The 23,655-nt window shown below is 36.9% G+C and overlaps 1 protein-coding gene across 1 annotated transcript in view; it reads right to left on the bottom strand.

The window, feature by feature from the left end:
* Window positions 1-797: 797 nt before the first annotated feature.
* The window catches only part of SLF1 (SMC5-SMC6 complex localization factor 1), a 73,213-nt gene continuing 50,355 nt past the window's right edge, over window positions 798-23,655 (bottom strand). The window contains exons 15-21 of the mRNA XM_042250760.2: window positions 15,847-15,994; window positions 9,064-9,209; window positions 7,998-8,161; window positions 7,081-7,214; window positions 5,065-5,157; window positions 4,479-4,661; window positions 798-1,819 (exon numbers count right to left, since the gene is read on the bottom strand). Of these exons, the coding sequence (XP_042106694.1) occupies window positions 1,338-1,819; window positions 4,479-4,661; window positions 5,065-5,157; window positions 7,081-7,214; window positions 7,998-8,161; window positions 9,064-9,209; window positions 15,847-15,994 (1,350 nt within the window). The 3' untranslated portion in view covers window positions 798-1,337. The remainder of the gene's footprint in view (window positions 1,820-4,478; window positions 4,662-5,064; window positions 5,158-7,080; window positions 7,215-7,997; window positions 8,162-9,063; window positions 9,210-15,846; window positions 15,995-23,655) is intronic.

Below are 23,655 nucleotides of genomic sequence, written 5' to 3'. Positions count from 1 at the left end.
TAAGTTTATATTCATTTATCAAGCAAATGTTATTCCACATGCCTTCATAAGTAAGTGATGCAAAGTCACTGTTCTTCAGAGTCAGAAACTTCTTTCGCATCATCTGGGGAAGCACTTCACTCTAAAAGCATTATAATGTGCCTTAGTCTCTGCTACATCATGTTTTCTCTGATATTTTGGCAGTTCTGTGTCACATCTGAAGGCTAACTAAAAACTATTTTTTACAGTAGGTGTAAGAAATTAATTACTGATTTTAAAATGTAGAAAAAAACCTTGATTTTTATTCAGAGGTGATATACTAATGTAGCAATTTTCAGCTTAAGACTATAAACCTAGTAATAAAACTCTCAGCATTTGTATCCTGCTAAAATATCTATTTCCAAAATAAAACTAAAGAGTGCTTCTTTAACAGATTATAATAACTGTTGTGAGATCATCACTTTAGTTACATAAAATCTAAACAGAAGTTCTAATGGTTTTTTTCCAGCTGTATCACAATGTAACTTATTCCCACTAGTGAAGCAACTCCAATTTCAAAAGTAATTATTATCCATACTCTTTTTTAGTTTTACTATAAATCAGTGTTAGGAAAAACTGCAAAATGAAACGTTACTACTCTGTAAATTCATACTGGACCGTTAAGATTTTAGATAATCTCAAATCTATTACTTTGTTGCCATTTATGATCTTAATAATTAAAACATTATAAAGCAGATTATTTTACTTAGAGAAGAGTGGTTACATGGAGTAGAAATACACTTTGTATAGGAAATGCTAAAATAAAATAGATCAAGGGATCAAATTATCAAATTTGCACGTTTATTACATTTAAAAACCAAAAGAATATATTATTGTGAGCTCTGAAATGTTTATTTTAGAAACACGTAAAATTAAAATGAGTATTTTATTCCAACAGCCTACAAAGAAGAAACAGGAAGCTACATGTTTATAGGTGCATATTTGCATAAATAGTCTCATCATGATTCTAAGACCCCAAACACCTAAAATAGAGAACATTACATTTTGATTTAAAAAAATATTTAAATTAAAATTTTTTACATGTACAATGTAAATAAATAACTTTTAAACCAAAAAATAATAAAGATTAATAAAAGCAATGTATTCCAAACAAAACTATTTTTTACTTTTGAGTTAAATTCTACACACTGGAAAAAGAAGCCTATACTACAACTTTGCATACGTTTCTAATTAGCAAGGTTGCAAATTCTGTCAATAAATAAATGCAATTAACATGGGTTAATAAGCGACGAAGTCTCTAATAGATGACAAAGCAAGCTGAGCAGGTTTAGAAAGCTGACCCCTATTTTTTGGCATCATCATGAAATCTCTGTGACCGACCTACACATTACTTCCAGTGTCACCAATAAGGCCTCAGTGTGTACTCCAGGACACACTTTTACATTCTCAGGCAGTTCCTTCAGAGTATTTGGGAGCTTCTGCAATGTCTTTATATTTCTAGCATAAAGATCCAATAACCAGTCAGTATGAGCACTAGTGGTTTCCTTATAATTCTGACAAGCTATAAGCAGCTCACTTAGATGAGTTAATCCTTTGAAAGCTAAGAAGGACTCTGAAGACAAACCAAAAATTGAACAAAAATTTAGTAACATCCTACTAAGTAAAAATGAGCCAAATTCAAGCTGCTGGTGGTAAAAATGTTTTTCTGCTTGTGCATGAAAGTTCTCCACTGTATCTTCTATTTTTGTGATAGCAAATAGTTCTTCCTTGATTTGAGATGATACCACATAATCCAAGGGCAATTCCCCCTTAGAGTTCCTCTGCTGTAGAAGCACTGGGCCTGTGAAAAAGAAAATGCAAAATGTTAAGTGTAAAACATTTTGGCAGCTTAACAGCCGTATTTTCTCTTTTTTTCCCAAAGCCACCCAGGGCTCAGTTTACAGTCATATTTTGCAGTAATTCATATTGATGTAATTACCTAGCTATATATACTAACTGCCTAATAAAGGTGCTTTAAGGGGAAAAAAAACACCTAGCCAATTGCCAAACAAGGTTTGCCTAAAAGTATATGCCTTAGTTCAATAAATAATATATATGGTGTTTTTTATATATACACACACATATATAAAACTTTGATAAAACTTTATAAATTGTCATCTTGAAATAACATTATCAGTGTTCCTGGGGGAATTAACAAAATACATTTATCTTAAATTCTGTATGAGAGTCTTAAAGATATTTCCTAATACCACCAAGAGGAAAAAGTACTGCCGCCCCCTTCCATTGCTAATTGGTGATAGCAGCAATGCAGACTGCCAAACTTTGCCCAGAGACAGAACACATTTTCTATTACCCTTGCTTATGTTCAATTTTTAGTAAAGGTAATTGATTCACAAAAAGTAAATATTAAATGCTCTGGGACAAACTCAGATTTCATTTCACCTATGCTAGTTAAACCCATCTAACCATCTACTTAAGACTTCCCTGGTGGCTCAACTTACAAAGTACTGAAGACAGAATTTATCCCCTGGGTAGTAAAAGATGATATGGGAGGGGCAAAATAACAGTGACTCAGTATTTGGTCACACTGTAAAGAACAGGAGTACTTTGTACTTCTGCCAATCAAGTTCTGTAATTAAAGCATCTGCCTCCAATGCGGGAGACCAGGTTTGATCCCTGGGTAGGGAAGATCCTCTGGAGAAGGAAATGGCAACCCACTCCAGTATTCTTGCCTGGAGAATACCATGGACTGAGGAGCCTGGTGGGCTGTACTCCACGGGGTCGCAGAGTCGGACACGACTGAGTGACTTGACTTTACTTGCCATACAAATGTTACAAGGAATGTAAAGGTTTGAGTACTAGCAGACCTAATCAGAAGATTCTACCTTACAACACAGATCTCATCAGATCACAGCTGCTTAATCTCTTCATGATGAATCTGACTGGACCCCAAGATACCACAAGTAAACAAAGTTTTTAAAAACATAAATAAATTTTTAAAATTATTGCTCTCAAGAAAGACTAAGCAACTCACAACAAAGAGATAATATAGTTTCTATAGTGATCATATCAAACCATTCAATAGGTCCAAACTCAGATTATAACTAAGGCAAAGACAAGTCTATATGATTGCCAAAGGGCCTTGATAAATCCAAGTACAAGTAGATTTCCCTCTCTTAGGATAAAGAACTCATTTGTGTACTATTCTTCACCAAAGGTCCTAAAACAATTCACAATGGTTAATATAATGCCTTCTTCTTCTGAAAAATTGGACTTAATGCAACAAAGGTTTTATATCACTTAGACCATGTGAAGCAAAAACCAAATACTGGCTTGGTATGCCACATTCATGGTTAAGCAGAAAAATAAAACACTTCAAAGATAGAACAGTATGGTTCTGTAACCATATACTACTAAAAAAAAGTGTTAAGAACTGAAAAATATATTGATTATGAAATGGTATAAGTAAAAGAGACACACAAAGGCCTTTAGGGGGCAGGAGAAGACTATAAATAACCAAATACACCAAACTACCATGATATAGATAGAGCCTTCCTTAGACAAATGAGAGCTAGATATAGCTATATAGTAAAGAGATATCTAAATAAAATATACTATTTATTTTCATCCAGAATCAAACAGCTTTAGTTACTGGACAAATAGTACAATAGTATTTTTAATGTAAATAAAAGTAACAGGAAATTTATACAAATCTGCATTATAAGCTTATAATCACTTTTCCTTTGTTTTTCCTTTTAAAACAGTTTTTCCAAATCAGTTCTGAATATTTTGATATAAAATTTATATTATTCAGTTCAGATATAAGAAGAATATCACTGAACTGGGGGGCTCGGGAAGGGTTTGGAAAGCAGAGATCAGAAAAGAAATCAGCAGAAAAAGCAGTAGATGAATACTGAGCTCAAGTTACTTCCATCACAAACCCCTACACAACAGTTATCACCATTTGGCAATTCTCCTACTTAATTGACTATAAAATGCGAATGAAGAAAAGGTATTCTAGGATATCTTTTTTTGTAGTATGTAAAGAAATGACTCATTAAAGAAAAAGAAGAATCACGTTAGCAGTTATATACAGGAAGTGAAATAAGAATGAAATATCCAAGTACTCACAAATGAAGATTTACATATACTTATTAATAAGCTTTCAGAAATAGCTGGTTTATAGACAGTACATACTTTTAAGTAAAAGGATTAACAGTAAAAACCAACATACCCAATTCAAAATATGTTCTCAAAACAAAGGTAAACAGGTTTAATTTTATGACACAAGAAATAAATCGTTTTATCAAAAGGCTTTTATCCTTACTAAATAAAAGGTGCTTATATGCTAGCAGATTTTTCATGTTTACTTTTCATTAAAATGTAATAAAGGGATCTTTCCTTATAGATCTTAAAATATAAAATGCTTTCTACCTCTGAGGGATTCATCAAAAAAACTGGATAATTTATCATAACCCGCTTAGCATAAATGCACTCACCCCCATGCTGGAGCAGCAGCTTGCCAATTTCTACATGTCCGTTTGACAGCGCATCATGCAAAGGAGTCACCCCGTCCACTTGAGTGAGCAGATCTACCTCTGGACAACGTTGCAAAATTTCCTGGACACACACTGTGTTGCCATAGTTACAGGCTTCATGCAAAGGCGTCCAGCCAGCATTGTCTAAATTAGAAATCAAGGCAAATTTTTAAACGGCAAAAGTACGACTTTCGGTAGTGAAGTACCGAAATTTTACTTCCCTTATCAGTGTGACTTCATAAAAGTGCCTTATATACAAACAGAATGCTTTGATATAAATGCCTAGGGGTATAATATTTCTATTTGTAAAAAATAAAAGACAAACTATTTTAAAATGTTGATGGTGGGGTATGTCACAATATAGATGCCAAAAATGACTGTGTACTCTTCTACATCAGTATGTTATGAATTTCCTGGTTTTGCTAACAACAATACTTTGAAGATGTTAGGTAAATATACTTAAGTGATTTTTAGTAATGATGAAATTAAACTATTTAATATCACAAATATAAAACACTGAATTAAACAACAAAGATTTAGAACTTACCTTTAACATTGATGTCTATTCCTGGTGTAGAGAGAAGAAGAATCAATCTCTCCACTTGGTTATTTATGCAAGCTCTATGGAGGGCTGTTTCTCCTGCCATAAAAAATTAATAGATTATTCCAGAGAAGACAAGATATCAACTAAAGAAAATAATCAAAGGGCATGAACTAGGAGATCTGGCCCCATGCCAGAAAATTATTTATTGAGTTTCCTTTTGACTGGTTTAAACATCTTTCACATTAGGGAAAAAAAAAAAAAAAGATGGGGGAGGGAACCCCATCCTCTTTATAGAGCCTCTCTGTCAGCAATTCAGCAATGAAATTCTGCAAAAGGTTTAACACAGGCATTGTCTCCTCGTAGTTCAAGGTTTAAAGCTTCAATCCTGCTATAAAACCCCCAAATGATCAGAGAACACCAAAAATACTGGGTTTTACAGCAATAAAAGTTTAGAGTGCAATTGCCCTCTCTTAAATTTATTCATGAACCTACGTTAAATGTATGGCTCTTTTTTATATAGCATTGATAGCTTAATTCAAATGAATGTTTCTGGCTAAGCACGAGTGCCTCTACACACTCAAGTGTAATTCAGAACTTCAAATCCATTAACAGATGGTTTGCTGCTTCTCAATAGGCTGTCTGGCTTGGCTACAGCAGCACAGAGAAGGAGAAATGGGGGAATCTTAATATAAACACACACACACACACATGCGTGCACGCACACACATGCAAAAAAAAAAAATCCTTGGTACCATTTAAAGCTGAACAAGAATGAAAAACAGAATGATAAAGTCTTTCTCAGGGTGGTGGTGGTGGTGTGCAATTAGTGTCTGCGGCTTAAAACTGTCTATATTCCTCTCTGTTGTAAACAAGATTAATAAGATACAAGTAATGATTTGATGTAAGGGGGATTAAAAAAATATTAACTGATTGCTTTGAAAATGAAATACATACTGAATTAAACTCTTTCTTGCTATAAGATACTAAGCAGCACATTTTCCCAGCGTTCAGTTTTTACAGATTATTTCTACAACTTCTACTAAAACATTTCTTTTAAAGGCAGGGAAAAGCTTTTGAAGTTTTCCCCTACTATTTCTCAGTTCTCTTCCTCCCTCCCAGTTCCTTCTGCTGTTCAGCCTAAAGTCATTCATATTCATTTTATTTTCTGACACAATCAACAAAGAAAAAGGACACCTTTGTGAAGTTAATATCTAAGTTCACATTTAATACATTTTTCATATTTTGAGGCAAATGGGCAGTTGTTTTACATTTGTGATATGCTATTATGAACTTATGCCATGTAGAAATATTATGAAAGCTTGATATCATAATGATAACATTTGTATTAAAAACATAATATAGGTCATAAACAAGAGACTTAGCAATTTACTTTGGCTGGATATAGACTCTTGGAAGGTATCATAATTTTGAGTTAAAAGGGTACCTAAGTTAAAGAAGTGCTGGAGTGAATTATTACAACGCTATTCTTGTTACTCCATCCCTTTAGGTACTGAGGTTCCAGTATAGTTAGAACCAAAAGCCAAGCACATTTCATAGTCTGGGCTCAATGCCTGGAAGAAAAGAGTCCATATGCTTAACACAGCTATGTAACATAGCCTACTTCTCATTCTTTGTTCACAAAACGTCTAGAACTGAAAGAGATGAAGACTGAATTATACTTTCAAATTACAAGACACTGATCTTAAGCAGCACAGGTTGAGGTGGAATAGAAAAGTAAGGCAGGCAAGTCTGGAATGAGCTCAACATGAGCTACACAGTGTTTAATATTTGAAAAGGCAGGTGGAGAAAAGGGAGGAATACTCTATTACACCAGGTATTAAACATTTTTTTGTATAAATGGCAGTTCAAAAAATAATATGTTCTCCAAGAAGGTATTTTCTTGGACCTTGTCCAATATTTAAGGTGAAGTATTCATCAAGGCCAGTGTATAAAACTTGCAAATGCTGACTACAACCACACAAAGTTCCTAGCATAAATTAATTTAAATATTTGGAATACCTTTTAAATTAGTCTTGTGAAAATTTATCTTTGTAACTAAAGAGGGGCAATTCTCCTTGGAACATGACAATTCTCCTTCTGACTTCTTTTTCAATCTTTTTAATGATGAGGAACATTTAGCAAGATTCAGTTCTCTGAAAAGAAAGAAAGACATAAGGAAAGCTTGTTTCTCACCAAAGCATGGCAGCACAAATTATATGGTGAGTTAAAAAAAAAAAATCTAGCATTCTTTTAGTTTAAACCCCATTATTCATTCAAATATTTACTGCTTTCTATTTTTATATTTATTTCAACTGTATAGGAACAGATTTTAATGCATTAATTTTCATTGTATTAACTTTGCACCACCAAAAAGTTTATGAATACTGAATGTCAGATTAAGAAGTTGAGACCAAGTAAACCATATTTGGCAGAGAGACTAAAGCAAAATGCTAATAAGATCAAAATTCAGGCCCCTACTTCCCATTCTTATTTTCATATTCTAATCCTATCCTCTTCTTCCCAAAGATTTCAGGTTTTCTGAATTTTGCATGGCATACTTTGAGAGGAGGTTTCTCATTTGGGAAGGCTATTAAAACAATTCAGAGTATCTCACATGACCATGCATTCTGAAGTCCTGTCTTTACTATACATAAGTAGTAATTTAAATTACAGGGAAGAAAATTGTGTGGAACAATATTTTGATGACGAGTTTTACTTCTTTTAGAAAAGAATTTATTTTTTTAATAGAAAGAAAGCATGAACATTTGAATTAAAGAAAGCGAAAATGTTGATCATGTGCACTCACAAGTCTAAAACTGAGTTTTCTGCTTCTCAGTATAATTCAGACAACATCTCAGACAACCATACGGTTCAAGAAATGCCTAAGAAGAGCTGTACTTGAAAACAAAGCCGGGCTGGTATACAGCATCACTTACGGTATCTCTGGCAGCCCTTCACCTTGCTTCTGTTTAGCACCATTCAGCATTATTAAGGCCCTCTGAGATTCAAAGCAAGGCCGTGGTCCAATTTGCTTTGGTTTCTGCATCTTTCTAGTCCCACGCACACCAGTTTTCCCCAAAGCTGGCAAGTAGGAATATACCTGTTGCAAAATAATACTACATTGCTTTCTCAACTACAAAAACCTGGAAACAGTTAACAGAAATTACCTGATTCATTTCACCATTGAATGTAGTTGTATTTTCATTTCATCAATATGGTTGCCTCCCTATGTCATTTGAACATGCTAAAATATTAAGAAAGCTGCTAGTTCCATGTTATTATGTCAGTATGACATACACAAGAAAAAAATTACTTCCTTAAAAATAATTTTTTTCAAACTCAAATTTGATGTTCATTTAGGAAAGCTCTTTAGATGAGTCTCATGCCCAACTTTTTACAATTAATTTGCCTATTTTTAGTATTTATGGTTTACATACAACTGGCATTTTGTCATTTCCATCTTGGTAATGCCTTCCTTTAACAGAAAAGAAATCTGGAATAAACGGAATAAGGAGTGCAAAAGTCATTAAAGACAAGGATTGTTGCAAACAGTATTTTCCCAACCTGACCAATTATTAACAAGTATATTTCTCATTTGTTGAAGAAACTGCTGGAAATAATAAATATCAATAATAGCTAAAGATAGCTGAGATAAAACTCTTTATATGTGTGTAACTTTGGAGTCATTTGTAAACTTTACTTTTTAAATACCATTAAATACTATGTAGAATTTTTTTTGGATCACAGTCTTTCCAAAATAACAATATTAGGTACTGTGGCAAGTGATACAAAGATTCTTATATAAATTTTCTGTTATCAATTCTTAATTATTCTCAAGTAATTAAAATTTTATTAGATTTTGAGGTAGAAAATTACCTGCTTTTATATATATTTGAAAGATGATTAATATGGTCTGTACAATTATCAGAATAACTAAGAATATTTAAAAACGAATGTATAAATTTACTTCTTAAAAAAGAACTAAAATAGAGTGGTGCTTACCATTTTCTGAAGAGAAAGTGGCTCAGAAGAAATACTAATGGAATTCTGTAAACACAACTTTTTAAAGACTGCCTCTGCAACAAACATTTGAAGCCAGGAGGAGGAAAAGGAAGAAATAAAAATCTCTAAGTCCTGTGAAGAAAAGTCTATAGAAAACAAAAGAAGTAAATATAGTTATTGCTACACACTATATAATTTCTTTCTATAGACTATTTCCTCCATGGACTTTATTCATTCAAATGATGATTTCTACACCAGTAAGATTCACCCACAAAATTTTAAACCATGAAAAATAGATAATATTCCTATTCCTTGGTCTTCAAGAGAAATTTTTTTTTTTAATGGCATATGTTCTCACATTTGAAACAACCATTACTTTTTATTATTTTAAATAAAAGGCTAGAAATTTTATGTATATACACATGAATGGAGAGATGATATATGAATAGACAGTTAGACATGGGTTTTTACCAGTATACTTTCCAATTAATGTTAAAGATCTCTTCCCACAACTAGGCTGTGTATAGAAAACCAGAACTTGGTTTTTAAGTAGGCACATTTAATTTGCATTGATTAGTCTTGAGCTGATAGGATGACATTTTTTCCTCCAACCACATCCACAAATCCTATCATTGCAGAGAAGGATGAAAGATAAAGAAGAGAAGCAATGTAAGACACCCTTTCATGGATCACAGCTTGGTCCTGGAGAAGGGGCTTAACTAAATGAGGCCATGGGCCATGCCATGCAGGGTCACCCAAGATGGATAGGTCACAGCGAAGAGTGAGAAACATGGTCCAATGGAGGAGGAAATAGCAACCCACTCCAGTACTCTTGCTATGAGAACCCCATGAACAGTATGAAAAGTCAAAAAGACATGACACCAGAAGATGAGCCCCGCAGGTGGGAAGGGGTCCAATATACTACTAAAGAAGAGCAGAGGGCAATTACTAATAGCTCCAAAAAGAATGAAGTGACTGGGCCAAAGCAGAAACAATGGTCAGTTATAGATGTGTCTGGTGGTGGAAGTAAAATCCGATGCAATAAAAAACAATATTGGATAGGAACCTGGAATATTACGTCCACGAATCAATGTAAATTGGACATGGCCAAGCAGGAGATAGCAAGATTGAACATCGACATCTTAGGCATCCATGAACTAAAATGGATGGGAACAGGCAAATTTAATTCAGATGACCATTATATCTACGACTATGGGCAAGAATCCATTAGAAAAAAATGGAGTAGCCCTCATAGTCAACAAAAGAATCTGAAAAGCAGTACATGGGTGAAACCTCAAAAACGATAGAACAAAGTACTAATCCCATTTCTGGGACAAACCATCCAACATCACAGTAATTAATCCAAGTCTATGCCCCAACCACTGATGCTGAAGAAGCGGAAGCTGTAGGTTCTATGAAGACCTACAACATTTTCTAGAACTTACGTCAAAAAGAGATGTCCTTTTCATCACAGGCAACTAGAATGCAAAAGTAGGAAATCAAGAGATAACTAGAGTGATAGGCAGACTTTGGCCTTGGAATACAAAATGAAGCAGGGAAAAGGGTAAGAGTTTTGTCAAGAGAACACAGGGTCATAGTAAACACCCTTTTCCAACAACCCAAGAGAAAACTCTATCCATGGACATCAACAGATAGTCAATATGGAAATCAGACTGATTAGGTCCTTTGCAGCTGAAGATGGGGAAACTCTATACAGTAGCAAAAACAAGATCTAGGGCTGACTGTGGACATGGAAGAAGATAGTGGAGGAGTAAGATGGGAGATCGCCAGCTTCCCTACAAATACATCAAAAACTCACGAAGATATGGAACAACTCCTACAAAGCAACCTCTAGACGATAGCAGAAGACCCTAGGGCTCCAGGGGGACAGGCTAAGCTCCCAGAAATGAGAATGCAAGCACAAGTCACCCCTAACAAGAAATCAACACAAACCACTCACCAACCTTTCCCTCCAAGGGCAAAAACAAAAAGGAAGAAGGAATACAACCCTAAGGCATGGGGAAAGGAGACCTCAAGTGGGGCAAGTTAGGGAAAAAAAAAAACAACAACAAAACATGAAAAGACCTAGAGCTGACTGTGACTCAGATCATGAGTTCCTTATCACAAAATTCAGGCTTAAATGGAAGAAAGTGGGGAAAACCACTAGCCTTTCAGTTATGTCCTAAATCAGATCCCTTAAGATATTACAGTGGAGGTGACAAGTAGATTCAAGGGATTAGATATGGTAGACAGAGTGCCTGAAGTATGGAGGTTTGCAACACTGTACAGGAGTCAGTAACCAAAACCATCCCAGAGAAAAAGAAATGCAAAAAGACAAAGTGCTTGTCTGAAGAGGCGTTACAAAATAGCTGAGGAAACAACGGAAGGGAAAAACAATTCAAGATGACAGGAAGGAGAGATAAGGCGGCAACAGAGGAGAACAATAGAATGGGAAAGACTACAGATCTCTTCAAGAAAACTGGAGATATCAAGGGAACATTTCATGCAAGGATGGGCAGGTATAAAGGGCAGAAATGGAAAGGACCTAACAGAAGCAAAAAAATTAAGAAGAGGTAGCAAGAATACACAGAAGAACTATACAAAAAAAGGTCTTAATGACCCAGACAGCCACGATGGTGTGGTCACTCACCCAGAGCTGGACATCCTGGAGTGTGAAGTCAAGTGGGTCTTAGGAAGCATTACTATGAACAAAGCTAGTGGAGGTGACAGAATTCTAGCTGAGCTATTTTAAATTCTAAAAGATGATGCTGTGAAAGTGCCATACTCAATGTGTCAGCAAATTTGGAAAACTCAGCAGTGGCCACAGGACTGGAAAAGGTCAATTTTCATTCCAATCCCAAAGAAGGGCAATGCCAAAGAATGTTCAAACCATGGCACAATCGCACTCACTTCACATGCTAGCAAGGTAATGCTCTAAATCCTTCAAGCTAGGCTTCAAAATATGTGAACTGAGAACTTCCAGATGTACAAACTGGATTTAGAAAAGGCAGAGGAACCAGAGATCAAATTGACAACATTGACTGAATCATGGAGAAAGCAATGGACTTCCAGAAAAAAATGTCTGCTTCACTGACTATGCGGAAGGCCTCTGACTGTGTGGATCATAGCAAACTGTGGAAAATTCTTAAAAAGATGGCAATACGAGACCACCTTACCTGTCTCCTGAGAAGCCTGTATACAGGTCAAGAAGCAACAGTTTGAACTGGACATGGAACAACTGACTGGTTCAAGACCGAGAAGGAGTATGACAAGGCTGCATATTGCTGCTCTGCTTATTTAACTTGAATGCACAGTACATCAAGGGAAATGTCAGGCTGTGTAATCAAACGCTGGAATCAAGATTGCTGGGAGAAATATCAATAACCTCAGATATGCAGATGACACCACCTTTATGGCAGAAAGTGAAGAAGAACTAAAGAGCCTCTTGATGAAAGTGAAAAAGGAGAGTAAAAAGTTGGCTTAAAACTCAACATTCAGAAAACTAAGATCTCGGCATCCAGTCTCATCACTTCATGGCAAATAGATGGTACAACAATGGAAACAGTGACAGACTTTATTTTCTTGGGTTCCAAAATCATTGTGGATGCTGACTGTATCATGAAATTAAAACATGTTTGCTCCTTGAAAGGAAAGCTGTGACAAACCTAGATGGTGTATTAAAAAGCAAAGACATCACTTTGCCAAAAAAGGCCCATATAGTCAAAGCGATGGTTTCTCCAGTAATCATGTAGAGATGTGAGTGTTGGACCATAAATGAGGCAGAGTACCGAAGAACTGATGCTTTTGAGTTGTGGTGCTAGAAAAGGCTCTTGAGAGTCTCCTGGATACCAAGGAGATCAAACCAGCCAATTCTAAAGATCAACCCTGAACACCGACTAGAAAGACTAATCCTGAAGCTCCAATACTTTGGCCACCTGGTGGGCAGAGTTGACTTATTGGAAAAGACCCTGATGCTGGGAAAGACTGAAGGCAAAAGAAGGGGGAGGCAGAGGATGAGATGGCTACATAGCACCACTGACTCAATGGACATGAATTTGAGCAAACACCGGGAGATAGCAGAGGACACGGAAGCCTGGCATGCTGCAGTCTATGGAGTGGCAAACAGTTAGACATGACTTAGCAACTGAACAAGGAAATGATTCTCCATCAAAATATTGACCAAAAGGACATTATTAGAATACCCAGATTCACTTGTAGGGATTAAGTGTATTATTCTACAAGCTCTATAATAAACAATTTAGTTTCACATATTAGTGGTAGAAAAGCTACTGCTCTTAAGGATCAGTCATTTACTTTTCTCTCCTGACAAAGGCTTAAAATCAACATGTAGTAACAAAAATTTAGGAGATATTAATTTGAACCATTTTTAGATATATATGTTTTTAAAACTGCCTATCTATGGCTTAATTGGAAGCCTAAGAAACCAATTGGGTGTGCTTTGAGAAGGGGAAGGAAAGGCTTAAACACACACTTCAAACAGGAATACAATTTAATCTCTTGTAGTTTTAAATATTAGTGATCAAACATAACTGAGAGCAAAGTAATCAGTCTGTTCACAGGATTACAATGGTAACATTAAAGTTTAATTTCAGCTGAAGTCAGTTACCGGCTCAGATATGTTAGGTTTAAATTTGTCTTGTGAAAACTGGTAGTAACAGTGGGTAACAATGCTTGCTTTAAAGTTAAGGGACATTTGATTATGAGTATGGAAAGCATTAAAGTTGATTCATAACACGCAGCAGAATTCTGTTAATACGAGGCTCATTATTTCATGCATTTGGTTAAACTGTAAGATAAGTTGTATCTCCCTAGAGGTAACCAATACACACTGGAAACAATGCATATAAATATACTGATAATCTGTAAAGGCACTGCTAATCCTCCAACTCAAACAAGTTTCATTATGGAATGAAAACAGAGAATCCTTTTAGCTGAATGTTTAGTTCCCATGCTAGCAAATAATGCCAGAATTCTGTTTCTAAAATGGAAAGAAGAAAAAAAACCAACCCCCCCCCCCGCCCCCACACACACACTATCTAGTAGGAATGGTGGGAAAGAAATGATAAGAAAGGATTCTGAAGGAAGATTGAATTTGAGCTAAGAAATGTTAAAAAGTCATGGAACAAAGGACAGCTACTTCACAAAAGGAACAGTAATCACCCCTCAGCTCAATGAAAAAGAAAGAAAAAAAGAAGATAAAATACTTTAGATAAAAATCTTCTAACTTCAGTAGCATAAAGAGAGACCTCTCTTTGCAGAGGGCATCATTGAATAAATCCTGAACCCAGTTACAACCTGGATTCCTATTCTAGAATCTCTGTTCGAAGTATTAAAGTGATTGACAGCATATTCAAGAACTTTTTCTTTTATATAAAACTAAGATGCAATGAAACACATGTGCAACAAAAGAGAATACTTACTTAGCAGTCTAAAATATTTTTACGTATATCAAAATCACCTTTTATATTTGAAAGCTATAACAGTTCACTTGGTTTAAAATATGTTCATTTTAGAAATTTGGGAAAGAAGAGAGAAAGGGAGAGAGGAAGGAAACGGATCATAAGGCACTACTCTGGCTTTGAAGAGTAAGAACATACCTAGTGTGGATAACATTATAATAGCTTTGTATGGGGGCAGATGGTTACTAGATTTATAGTAGTGGTGATCATTTCTTAACATATACAAACGTCCAACAATGTAGTGTACCTGAAACGAAGGTAATGCTGTATGTCAACTATATGAAAAAAAAAAAGAATAATAAAAAAGAATGTAAAAAAGTCTTACAGAAGCCTGCCTTAACTCTGGAGACCCAAAAGAGCTAGGAACAACCTTCATGGGCTTCTCTGGTGGCTCAGACAGTAAAGAATTCATCTGCAATGCACGAGTCCAGGGTTCAATCCCTGGGTTGGGAAGATCCCCTTTAAAGGGAATGGCTACCCACTCCAGTATTCTTGCCTGGAGAATTCCATGAACAGAGAAGGGTGGGCTACAGTCCCTGGTGTCGTAAAGAGTCACACATAATTGACCTACTAATACACATACATACAAAACATAAAGTAAGCACGTGAAAATGAGTTCTGTCATCATATTCCTTAAATAATATTCCTATTACTTTAGGGGGAACTTTAAAATCAGATAATACAGGGAGGAGGAAGAGTGAGAAAATTATACATACATATTACTTTTATTTGTTTCATCCATGCTAATTCGTTAGATCATCAGACTCAATGGAAAAGCAGCAGTGGCAGCTTTTTGTTATAATAAGAAAAATTATACAGTATCATGTACATGGGGGAAATGTTTTAACCAGTAATATAAGCTCAAGTTAATACAACTGGCTTTCTATACCATAGGAAGTATTCTGACCTAATGATTTTCATTTGTAATAATGTTAAATATTCATGCAGGATGAGATCAGGAAATTGTTCATATGGCACAGATAACATCACAGAGAGATAATGCTTACCAGTTGAATGATTAGAAGTATTAAATGTATTAAAAATAGTTTTTACCACATGAGATTCTAAAACACCAAACAACAAAAAAAAGGTAAATCTAAAATAAATTGATTTTAAATCTGTTTAAATATTTACTTTTATGAGGTAGTTTAAATTTTTAGTTGTAGAATTAAGAAAAAATGATTCACATTATCTACAAATATATAATACTTTATTTCCAGGTACTATTTTCCATTCTGTAATATCAAGTTTTATAAAATCATGACGTGTTTGAGTAAGACTCACGCAACACAGACATACTCACCATCACATGAAAGGGAGACATAGCTTCCGAAGTCATCAGACATGTGTCGCACCACGTTTCTGCCCATGCTAAGACCAAGGACAATCCAATAATCTGCTGCTGCTCCAAGAATTCCAGTCAATAAGTAAGCTAGTTCATGTCGGAAGACCTAACATGAAGATAGGAAAATATTACTAAAACATACTGAAAGGTATCATTTCTATTATTTTGAATACTTGCTGAGGCAAAATATTGCTATTTAAAAAAATGGGGGCATGTTAATGCTAAAAAGTTATTCTTAAGAACTCTAGCAAATTAACTCCCTCTTTTCATTCTTTCCATCTCCTTTTTTCCTTCCTTCCTCCCCGATCTATATTTACATCTAAATCTATATCTATACAACAAAATAGTTAATAATATTTACAGCTCTCATATATGGATAGCTTGAAACAAACTTTTAAAATAACTTCATCCAATTGTAACCACTGCTTTAGACAGGCAATAATTCTATTAAAACAATGAAGAAGTATTAGGCTTCTGTGGATTTCTGTTTACAAGAACATATGACTGTAAAAAAGAGAAATTTAGTCACCTCTACTGTTTATATATAAAATCAACCTTTACATTTCCCTAAATGGCCTTTCAAAGGAAAAGACTTCAAAACCATAATGAATACAAGCTACAGCAAGAGTGTACTTTGTTGTTAAAAAAAAAAAACAAAAACAAAAAAACAAGGCTGATCAAATATAAGTTATTCAGTTCAGTTCAGTTGCTCAGTCGTGTCTGACTCTTTGAGACCCCACGAATCACAGCACGCCAGGCCTCCCTGTCCATCACCAACTCCCGGAGTTCACTCAAACTCACATCCATCAAGTCAGTGATGCCATCCAGCCATATCATCCTCTGTAGTCCCCTTCCCCTCCTGCCCTCAATTCCTCCCAGCATCAGTCTTTTCCAATGAGTCAACACTTCGCATGAGGTGGACAAGGTACTGGAGTTTCAGCTTTAGCATCATTCCTTCCAAAGAACACCCAGGACTGATCTCCTTTAGAATGGAATGGTTGGATTTTCTTGCAGTCCAAGGGACTCTCAAGAGTCCTCTCCAATACCACAGTTCAAAAGCATCAATTCTTCAGTGCTCAGCTTTCTTCACAGTCCAACTCTCACATTCATACATGACTACTGGAAAAACCATTGCCTTGACTAGATAGACCTTTGTTGGCAAAGTAACATCTTTGCTTCTCAATATGCCATCTAGGTTGGTCATAACTTTCCTTCTTCCAAGAAGCAAGTGTCTTTTAATTTCATGGCTGCAGTCACCATCTGCAGTGATTTTGGAGCCTCCCAAAACAAAGTCTGACACTGTTTCCACTGTTTCCCCATCTATTTCCCATGAAGTGATGGGACCGGATGCCATGATCTTCATTTTTTGAATGTTGAGCTTTAAGCCAACTCATTCACTCTCCTCTTTCACTTTCATCAACAGGCTTTTTAGCTCCTCTTCTCTTTTCTGCCATAAGGGTGGTGTAATCTGCATATCTGAGGTTATTGTTATTTCTCCCGGCAATCTTGATTCCAGCTTGTGCTTCTTTCAGCCCAGCATTTCTCATGATGTACTCTGCATAGAAGTTAAATAAGCAGGGTGACAATATACAGCCTTGCTGGACTCCTTTCCCTATTTGGAACCAGTCTGTTGTTCCATGTTCAGTTCTAACTGTTGCTTCCTGACCTGCATATAGGTTTCTCAAGAGGTAGGTCAGGTGGTCTGGTATTCCCATCTCTTTCAGAATTTTCCACAGTTTATTGTGATCCACATAGTCAAAGGCTTTGGCATAGTCAATAAAGTAGAAATAGATGTTTTTCCGGAACTCTCTTGCTTTTTCCATGATCCAGCAGATGTTGGCAATTTGATCTCAGTCTCCTCTGCCTTTTATAAAACCAGCTTGAACATCTGAAAGTTCACGGTTCACGTATTGCTGAAGCCTGGCTTGGAGAATCTTGAGCATTACTTTACTAGCGTGTGAGATGAGTGCAATTATGTGGTTGTTTGAGCATTCTTTGGCATTGCCTTTCTTTGGGATTGGAATGAAAACTGACCTTTTCCAGTCCTGTGGCCACTGCTGAGTTTTCCAAATTTGCTGGCATATTGAGTGCAGCACTTTCACAGCATCATCTTCCAGGATTTGAAATAGCTCAACTGGAATTCCATCACCTCCACTAGCTTATATCAAATACCATATCTAACTTACAGATATCAAGTTTAAACATTGCTTTATATTACCATTTCTATATTTACATTATTGAACTACTATAAGAAATATAACAAGGCATACAAAATTTACTTATAATAATGTTTTATACTAGTGTTTAAAAACATCTTTCTAATCCATAAACTATGAAGATGAAGAGGTGTGAAAATGATATTTTTAAACACCTCTGATTTAAACAGACACACTTTTTCACAATGACATTAAACTAGTTAAAATTCCTGTAGTTTTGGTATTTGCTGTCTAGGCATGTTGAATGTGTGAAAAAAATCACTAAATTAACAGTTGGGTAGAAAGCATGTGAAAAGGTTTTAATAAATGTTATGATACCCAAATAGACTATAACTGCTATGTTCTGCCACCATATTATACCTGATATGAGATTAGTGACAGAAATATCCAGCACTTAGGACTTTGAACCCTCAGTGACTATAGGATTTATTTCTCCTCAAAGACAAGGTTCTTACGAGTATATACCACATCATTCCTATCATAAGAAGTTATTAAATGATTTCAGAATTGAAGTGCTATTTTGGGGTTGCTGTACAAACAAGAACAAATGGTCAAGCAGCACATACATCAGACCCACTAAAAAAAAAGTGTTTATTGAGGGAAAATCCACAGATAGGATCCTTAGCAGGTACATAGGTCCCCTTCTGCCCTACCATGATGCTGTTGGGCAGCACATGGTATTCAGGCAGGGCTGGACATCAGAAGGTGAGGGACAAACTCTGAAGATTGAGACCAAAGGAATTCTAAGCTGCATGATTAGGGAAGCACTGCCCTTCTTCTGACATGATCAGGGGCCAAGATACAGAACTGTGACCATACCCTGATTCTGCAAGGTCAGGATTCACGAGTGGGCAAGAGCAGGGCTCCTTCTTCTGCTTCATTAGACAGCTGGGTTTAAACCCTGCAGCTGTGGTTGTGTGACATGGGGAGTGAGCAGTAGGACTGGCCGTTACCACCAGGCCGCGGACGTGCCCACACCTCCCTCAGACTCTAACTGTGATAAGCCTTGAAGCTGACTCTAAATGTCTTTTGTTAGTACTGGGTCTTAGACAGTCTTCAGTGAATTTTGCAGGAAGCCAACTCTGTTCTGTGCAAAGCCCAAATGTAGATGATCACTGAGCAATGTTACTTCTCATGGTTCAATTTATGAAGAGAACATAAAATGGGACAATGAAAATCTCTATTTAAACTAGCAAACTGATCACGCCTAGATTCATACCACAGAATATTCCTTCCAACATATGCGTATATCTGACTTTTAGCAACGAGACTACTCAGGAAGAAAGCATGAGACTGTTCCATTTGATTTTTCAAAGTATTCCCCTATTTCAGTCAGGGTTACTTCAGCTCCCTGGTCCTCAGACTCCAGATGTGAAAGACGAGGTCAGCCCAAAGAATTAAGCTTCATATAAACCAAAATCCTAACACTGAAAGATGAAGCCCCTGGTCGGCAGGTGTCCAATATGCTACTGGAGAAAAGCAGAGAAACAGCTCCAGAAGGAATGAAGACTCTGAGCCAAAGAGGAAACAATGCTTGGTTGTGGATATGTCTGGTGGTCTAAGTAAAATCTGATGCTGTAAAGAGCAATATCGCATAGGAACCTGGAATGTTAGATCGATGAATCAAGGTTAATTGGAAGTGGTCAAGAGTGAACATCGACATTTTAGCAATTGAACTAAAATGGACTGAAATGGGTGCATTTAACTAAGATTACCATTTTATCTACTACCATGGGCAAGAAGCCCTTTGAAGAAGTGAGGTAGCCTTCAGAGTCAACAGGAGTCTGAAATGCAGTACTTGGGTGCAATCTCAAACCGACAGAATGATCTCTGTTGGTTTTCAAGGTAATCCATTCAACATCATAGTAATCCAAGTCTATGCCCCAACTACTAATGCCAAAGAAGCTGAACAGTTCTATGATGACCTATAAGACCTTCTAGAACTAACACCAAAAAACGATGTCCGTTCCATCATAGGTGACTGGAATGCAAAAGCAGGAAATCAAGAGATACCTGGAGTAAACGGCAAGTTTGGCCTTGGAGTACAAAATGAAGTAGGGCAAAGGCTAACAGAGTTTTGCTAAGAGAATGCACTGGTCATAGTAAACACCCTCTTCCAACAACACAAGGGATGACTCTACACATGGACACCACCAGATGGTCAATACCAAAACCAGACTGATTATATTCTCTGCAGGTGAAGATGGGAGAAGCTCTAAGCAGTCAGCAAAAACAAGAATGGGAGCTGACTGTGGCTCAGATCATAACTCCTTATTGCCAAATTCAGACTGAAATTGAATAAAGTAGGGAAAACCACCAGACCATTATGGTATGAACTAAATCAAACCCCTTATGATTATACAGTGGAAGTGACAAACAGATTTAAGGGACTAGATCTGATAGACAGAGTGCTTGAAGAACTGTGGACAGAGGTTCGTGACACTGTACAGGAGGCAGTGATGAAGACCATCCCCAAGAAAAAGAAATGCAAAAAAGCAAAATGGTTGTCTGAGGAGGCCTTACAAATAGCTAAGAAAAGAAGAGAAGGAAAAGGCAAAGGAGAAAAGGAAAGATATACCCATTTGAATGCAGATTTCCAAAGAACAGCAAGGAGAGATAAGAAAGCCTTCCACAGTGATCAGTGCAAAGTAATAGAGGAAAACAATAGAATGGGAAAGACTAGAGATTTTCTTCAAGAAAATTAGAGATACCAAGGGAACATTTCATGCAACTTAAGAAAGGACAGAAATGATATGGACCTAAGAGAAGCCAAAGATGTTAAGAAGGGGTGGTAAGAATACATAGAAGAACTATATAAAAAGGATTTTAATGACCTGGACAACCGCAATGGTGTGGTCACTTACCTACAGTCAGACATCCTGGAATGTGCAGTGAAGTGGGCCTTAGGAAGCATTACTACGAACAAAGCTAGTGGAGGTGATGGCATTCCAGTTGAGCTATTTCAAATCCTGAAAGATGATGCTGTTAAAGTGTTGCACTCAATATGCCAGCAAATTTGGAAAACTCATCAGTGGCCGCAGGACTAGAAAAGGTCAGTTTTATTCCAATCCCAAAGAAGGGCAATGCCAAAGAATGTTCAAACTAACGCACAATTTCTATCATTTCATATGCTAGTAAGGTAATGTTCAAAATCCTCCAAGCCAGGCTTTAGCAGTACATAAACTGAGAACTTACAGATGTACAAGCTGGATATAGAAAAGTCAGAGGAAGCAGAGATCAAATTTCCAACACCTGTTGGATCACAGAAAAAGCAAGGGAATTTCACAACAAACTGTGAAAAATTCTAATAGAGATGGGAATATCAAACTACCTTACATGCCTCTTGAGAAATCTGTATGCAGGTCAAAAAGCAACAGAACCAGACATGGAACACAGACTGGTTGAAAATTAGGAAAGGAGTATATCAAAGCTATATATTGTCACCTTGCTCATTTAACTTATATGCAGAGTACATCATGAGAAATGCTGGACTAGATGAAGCTTGAAGCTCAAGCTGTAATCAAGATTGCCAGAAGAAATATCAATGACCTCAAAAATGAGATGCCATCACCTTGGTAGAAAAAAGCAAAGAGGAACTAAAGAGCCTCTTGAAGAATGTGAAAGAGGAGAGTGACAAAGCTGGCTTAAAACTCAGCATTCAAAAAACAAACATCATGGTATGTGGTCCCATCACTTCCTGACAAATCAGTTCAGTTCAGTCACTCAGTCGTGTCCAACTCTTTGCGACCCCAGTAATCGCAGCACACCAGGCCTCCCTGTCCATCACCAACTCCCGGAGTTCACACAGACCCACGTCCATCGAGTCAGTGATGCCATCCAGCCATCTCATCCTCTGTCGTCCCCTTCTCCTCCTGCCCCCAATCCCTCCCAGCATCAGAGTCTTTTCCAATGAGTCAACTCTTCGCATGAGATGGCCAAAGTACTGGAGTTTCAGCTTTAGCATCATTCCTTCCAAAGAAATCCCAGGGCTGATCTCCTTCAGAATGGACTGGTTGGATCTCCTTGCAGTCCAAGGGACTCTCAAGAGTCTTCTCCAACACCACAGTTCAAAAGCAGCAATTCTTCGGCTCTCAGCTTTCTTCACAGTCCAACTCTCACATCCATACATAACCACTGGAAAAACCATAGCATTGACTAGACGGACCTTAGTCGGAAAAGTAATGTCTCTGCTTTTGAATACGTTATGTAGTTTGGTCATAACTTTTCTTCCAAGGAGTGTCTTTTAATTTCATGGCTGCAGTCACCATCTGCAGTGATTCTGGAGCCTCCCAAAACAAAGTCTGACACTATTTCCACTGTTTCCCCATCTACTTCCCATGAAGTGATGGAACCGGATGCCATGATCTTTGTTTTCTGAATGTTGAGCTTTAAGCCAACTCTTTCACTCTCCTCTTTTACTTTCATCAACAGGCTCTTCTCTTTCTGCCACAAGGGTGGTGTCATCTGCATATCTAAGGTTATTGATATTTCTCCGGGCAATCTTGATTCCAGCTTGTGCTTCTTTCAGCCCAGCATTTCTCATGATGTACTCTGCATAGAAGTTAAATAAGCAGGGTGACAATATACAGCCTTGCCGGACTCCTTTTCCTATTTGGAACCAGTCTGTTGTTCCATTCAGTTCTAACTGTTGCTTCCTGACCTGCATATAGGTTTCTCAAGAGGCAGGTCAGGTGGTCTGGTATTCCCATCTCTTTGAGAATTTTCCACAGTTTATTGTGATCCACACAGTCAACAATTTCTTGTACACTGCTTTGCAGATATATTTAATTTACTTATAAATCTGAACAAAAATCTTCAGGTTAAACATGTATAAATTCATTATACATAGTCAAAAAAGCAGAAACAGATGTTTTTCCAGAACTCTCTTGCTTTTTCCTGCCAAATAGATGGGGATAAAATGGAAACTTTATTTTCTTGGGCTCCAAAATCATTGCAGATGGTGACTACAGCGATGACATTAAAAGATGCTTGCTCTTTGGAAGAAAAGCTATGAGAAACCTAGACAGCATACTGAAAAGCAGACTCACTTTGGTGACAAAGGTCCATATAGTTAAAACTCTGGCTTTTCTAGTAGTTATGTATGGATGTGAAAGTTGGACCATAAAGAAGGATGAGCACTGAAGAATTGATGCTTTTGAACTGTGGTGCTGGAGGACTCTTGCGAGTCCCTTAGTCAGCAAGGATATCAAACCAGTCAATCCTGAAGGAAATCAACCCTAAATATTCACTGGAAGAACTGATGCTGAAGCTGAAGCTCCAATACTTTGATCACCTGATGGGAAGAGTCGACTCATTGGAAAAGTCTCTGATGCTGGAGAAGATTGAGGGTTGGAGAAAACGGGGGCAACAGAGGATGAGAGGGTTGGATGGCATCATCAACTCAATGGACATGAGTCTGAGCAAACCCTGGGAGATAATGAAGGACAGGGAAACGTGGCATACTACATTCCATGGGGTTGCAAAGAGTCAGACATGTCTTAGCAACTGAACACCACCACCACCATAATCCAGCACTCTGTCACGTGAAAAT

The sequence above is a fragment of the Ovis aries genome, chromosome 5 (assembly GCF_016772045.2).
Source record: "Ovis aries strain OAR_USU_Benz2616 breed Rambouillet chromosome 5, ARS-UI_Ramb_v3.0, whole genome shotgun sequence".
In the NCBI taxonomy this organism is placed as follows: domain Eukaryota; kingdom Metazoa; phylum Chordata; class Mammalia; order Artiodactyla; family Bovidae; genus Ovis; species Ovis aries.
The sequence above is the reverse complement of the archived record's forward strand: the minus strand, read 5'-3'. Positions and strand labels throughout refer to the sequence as shown.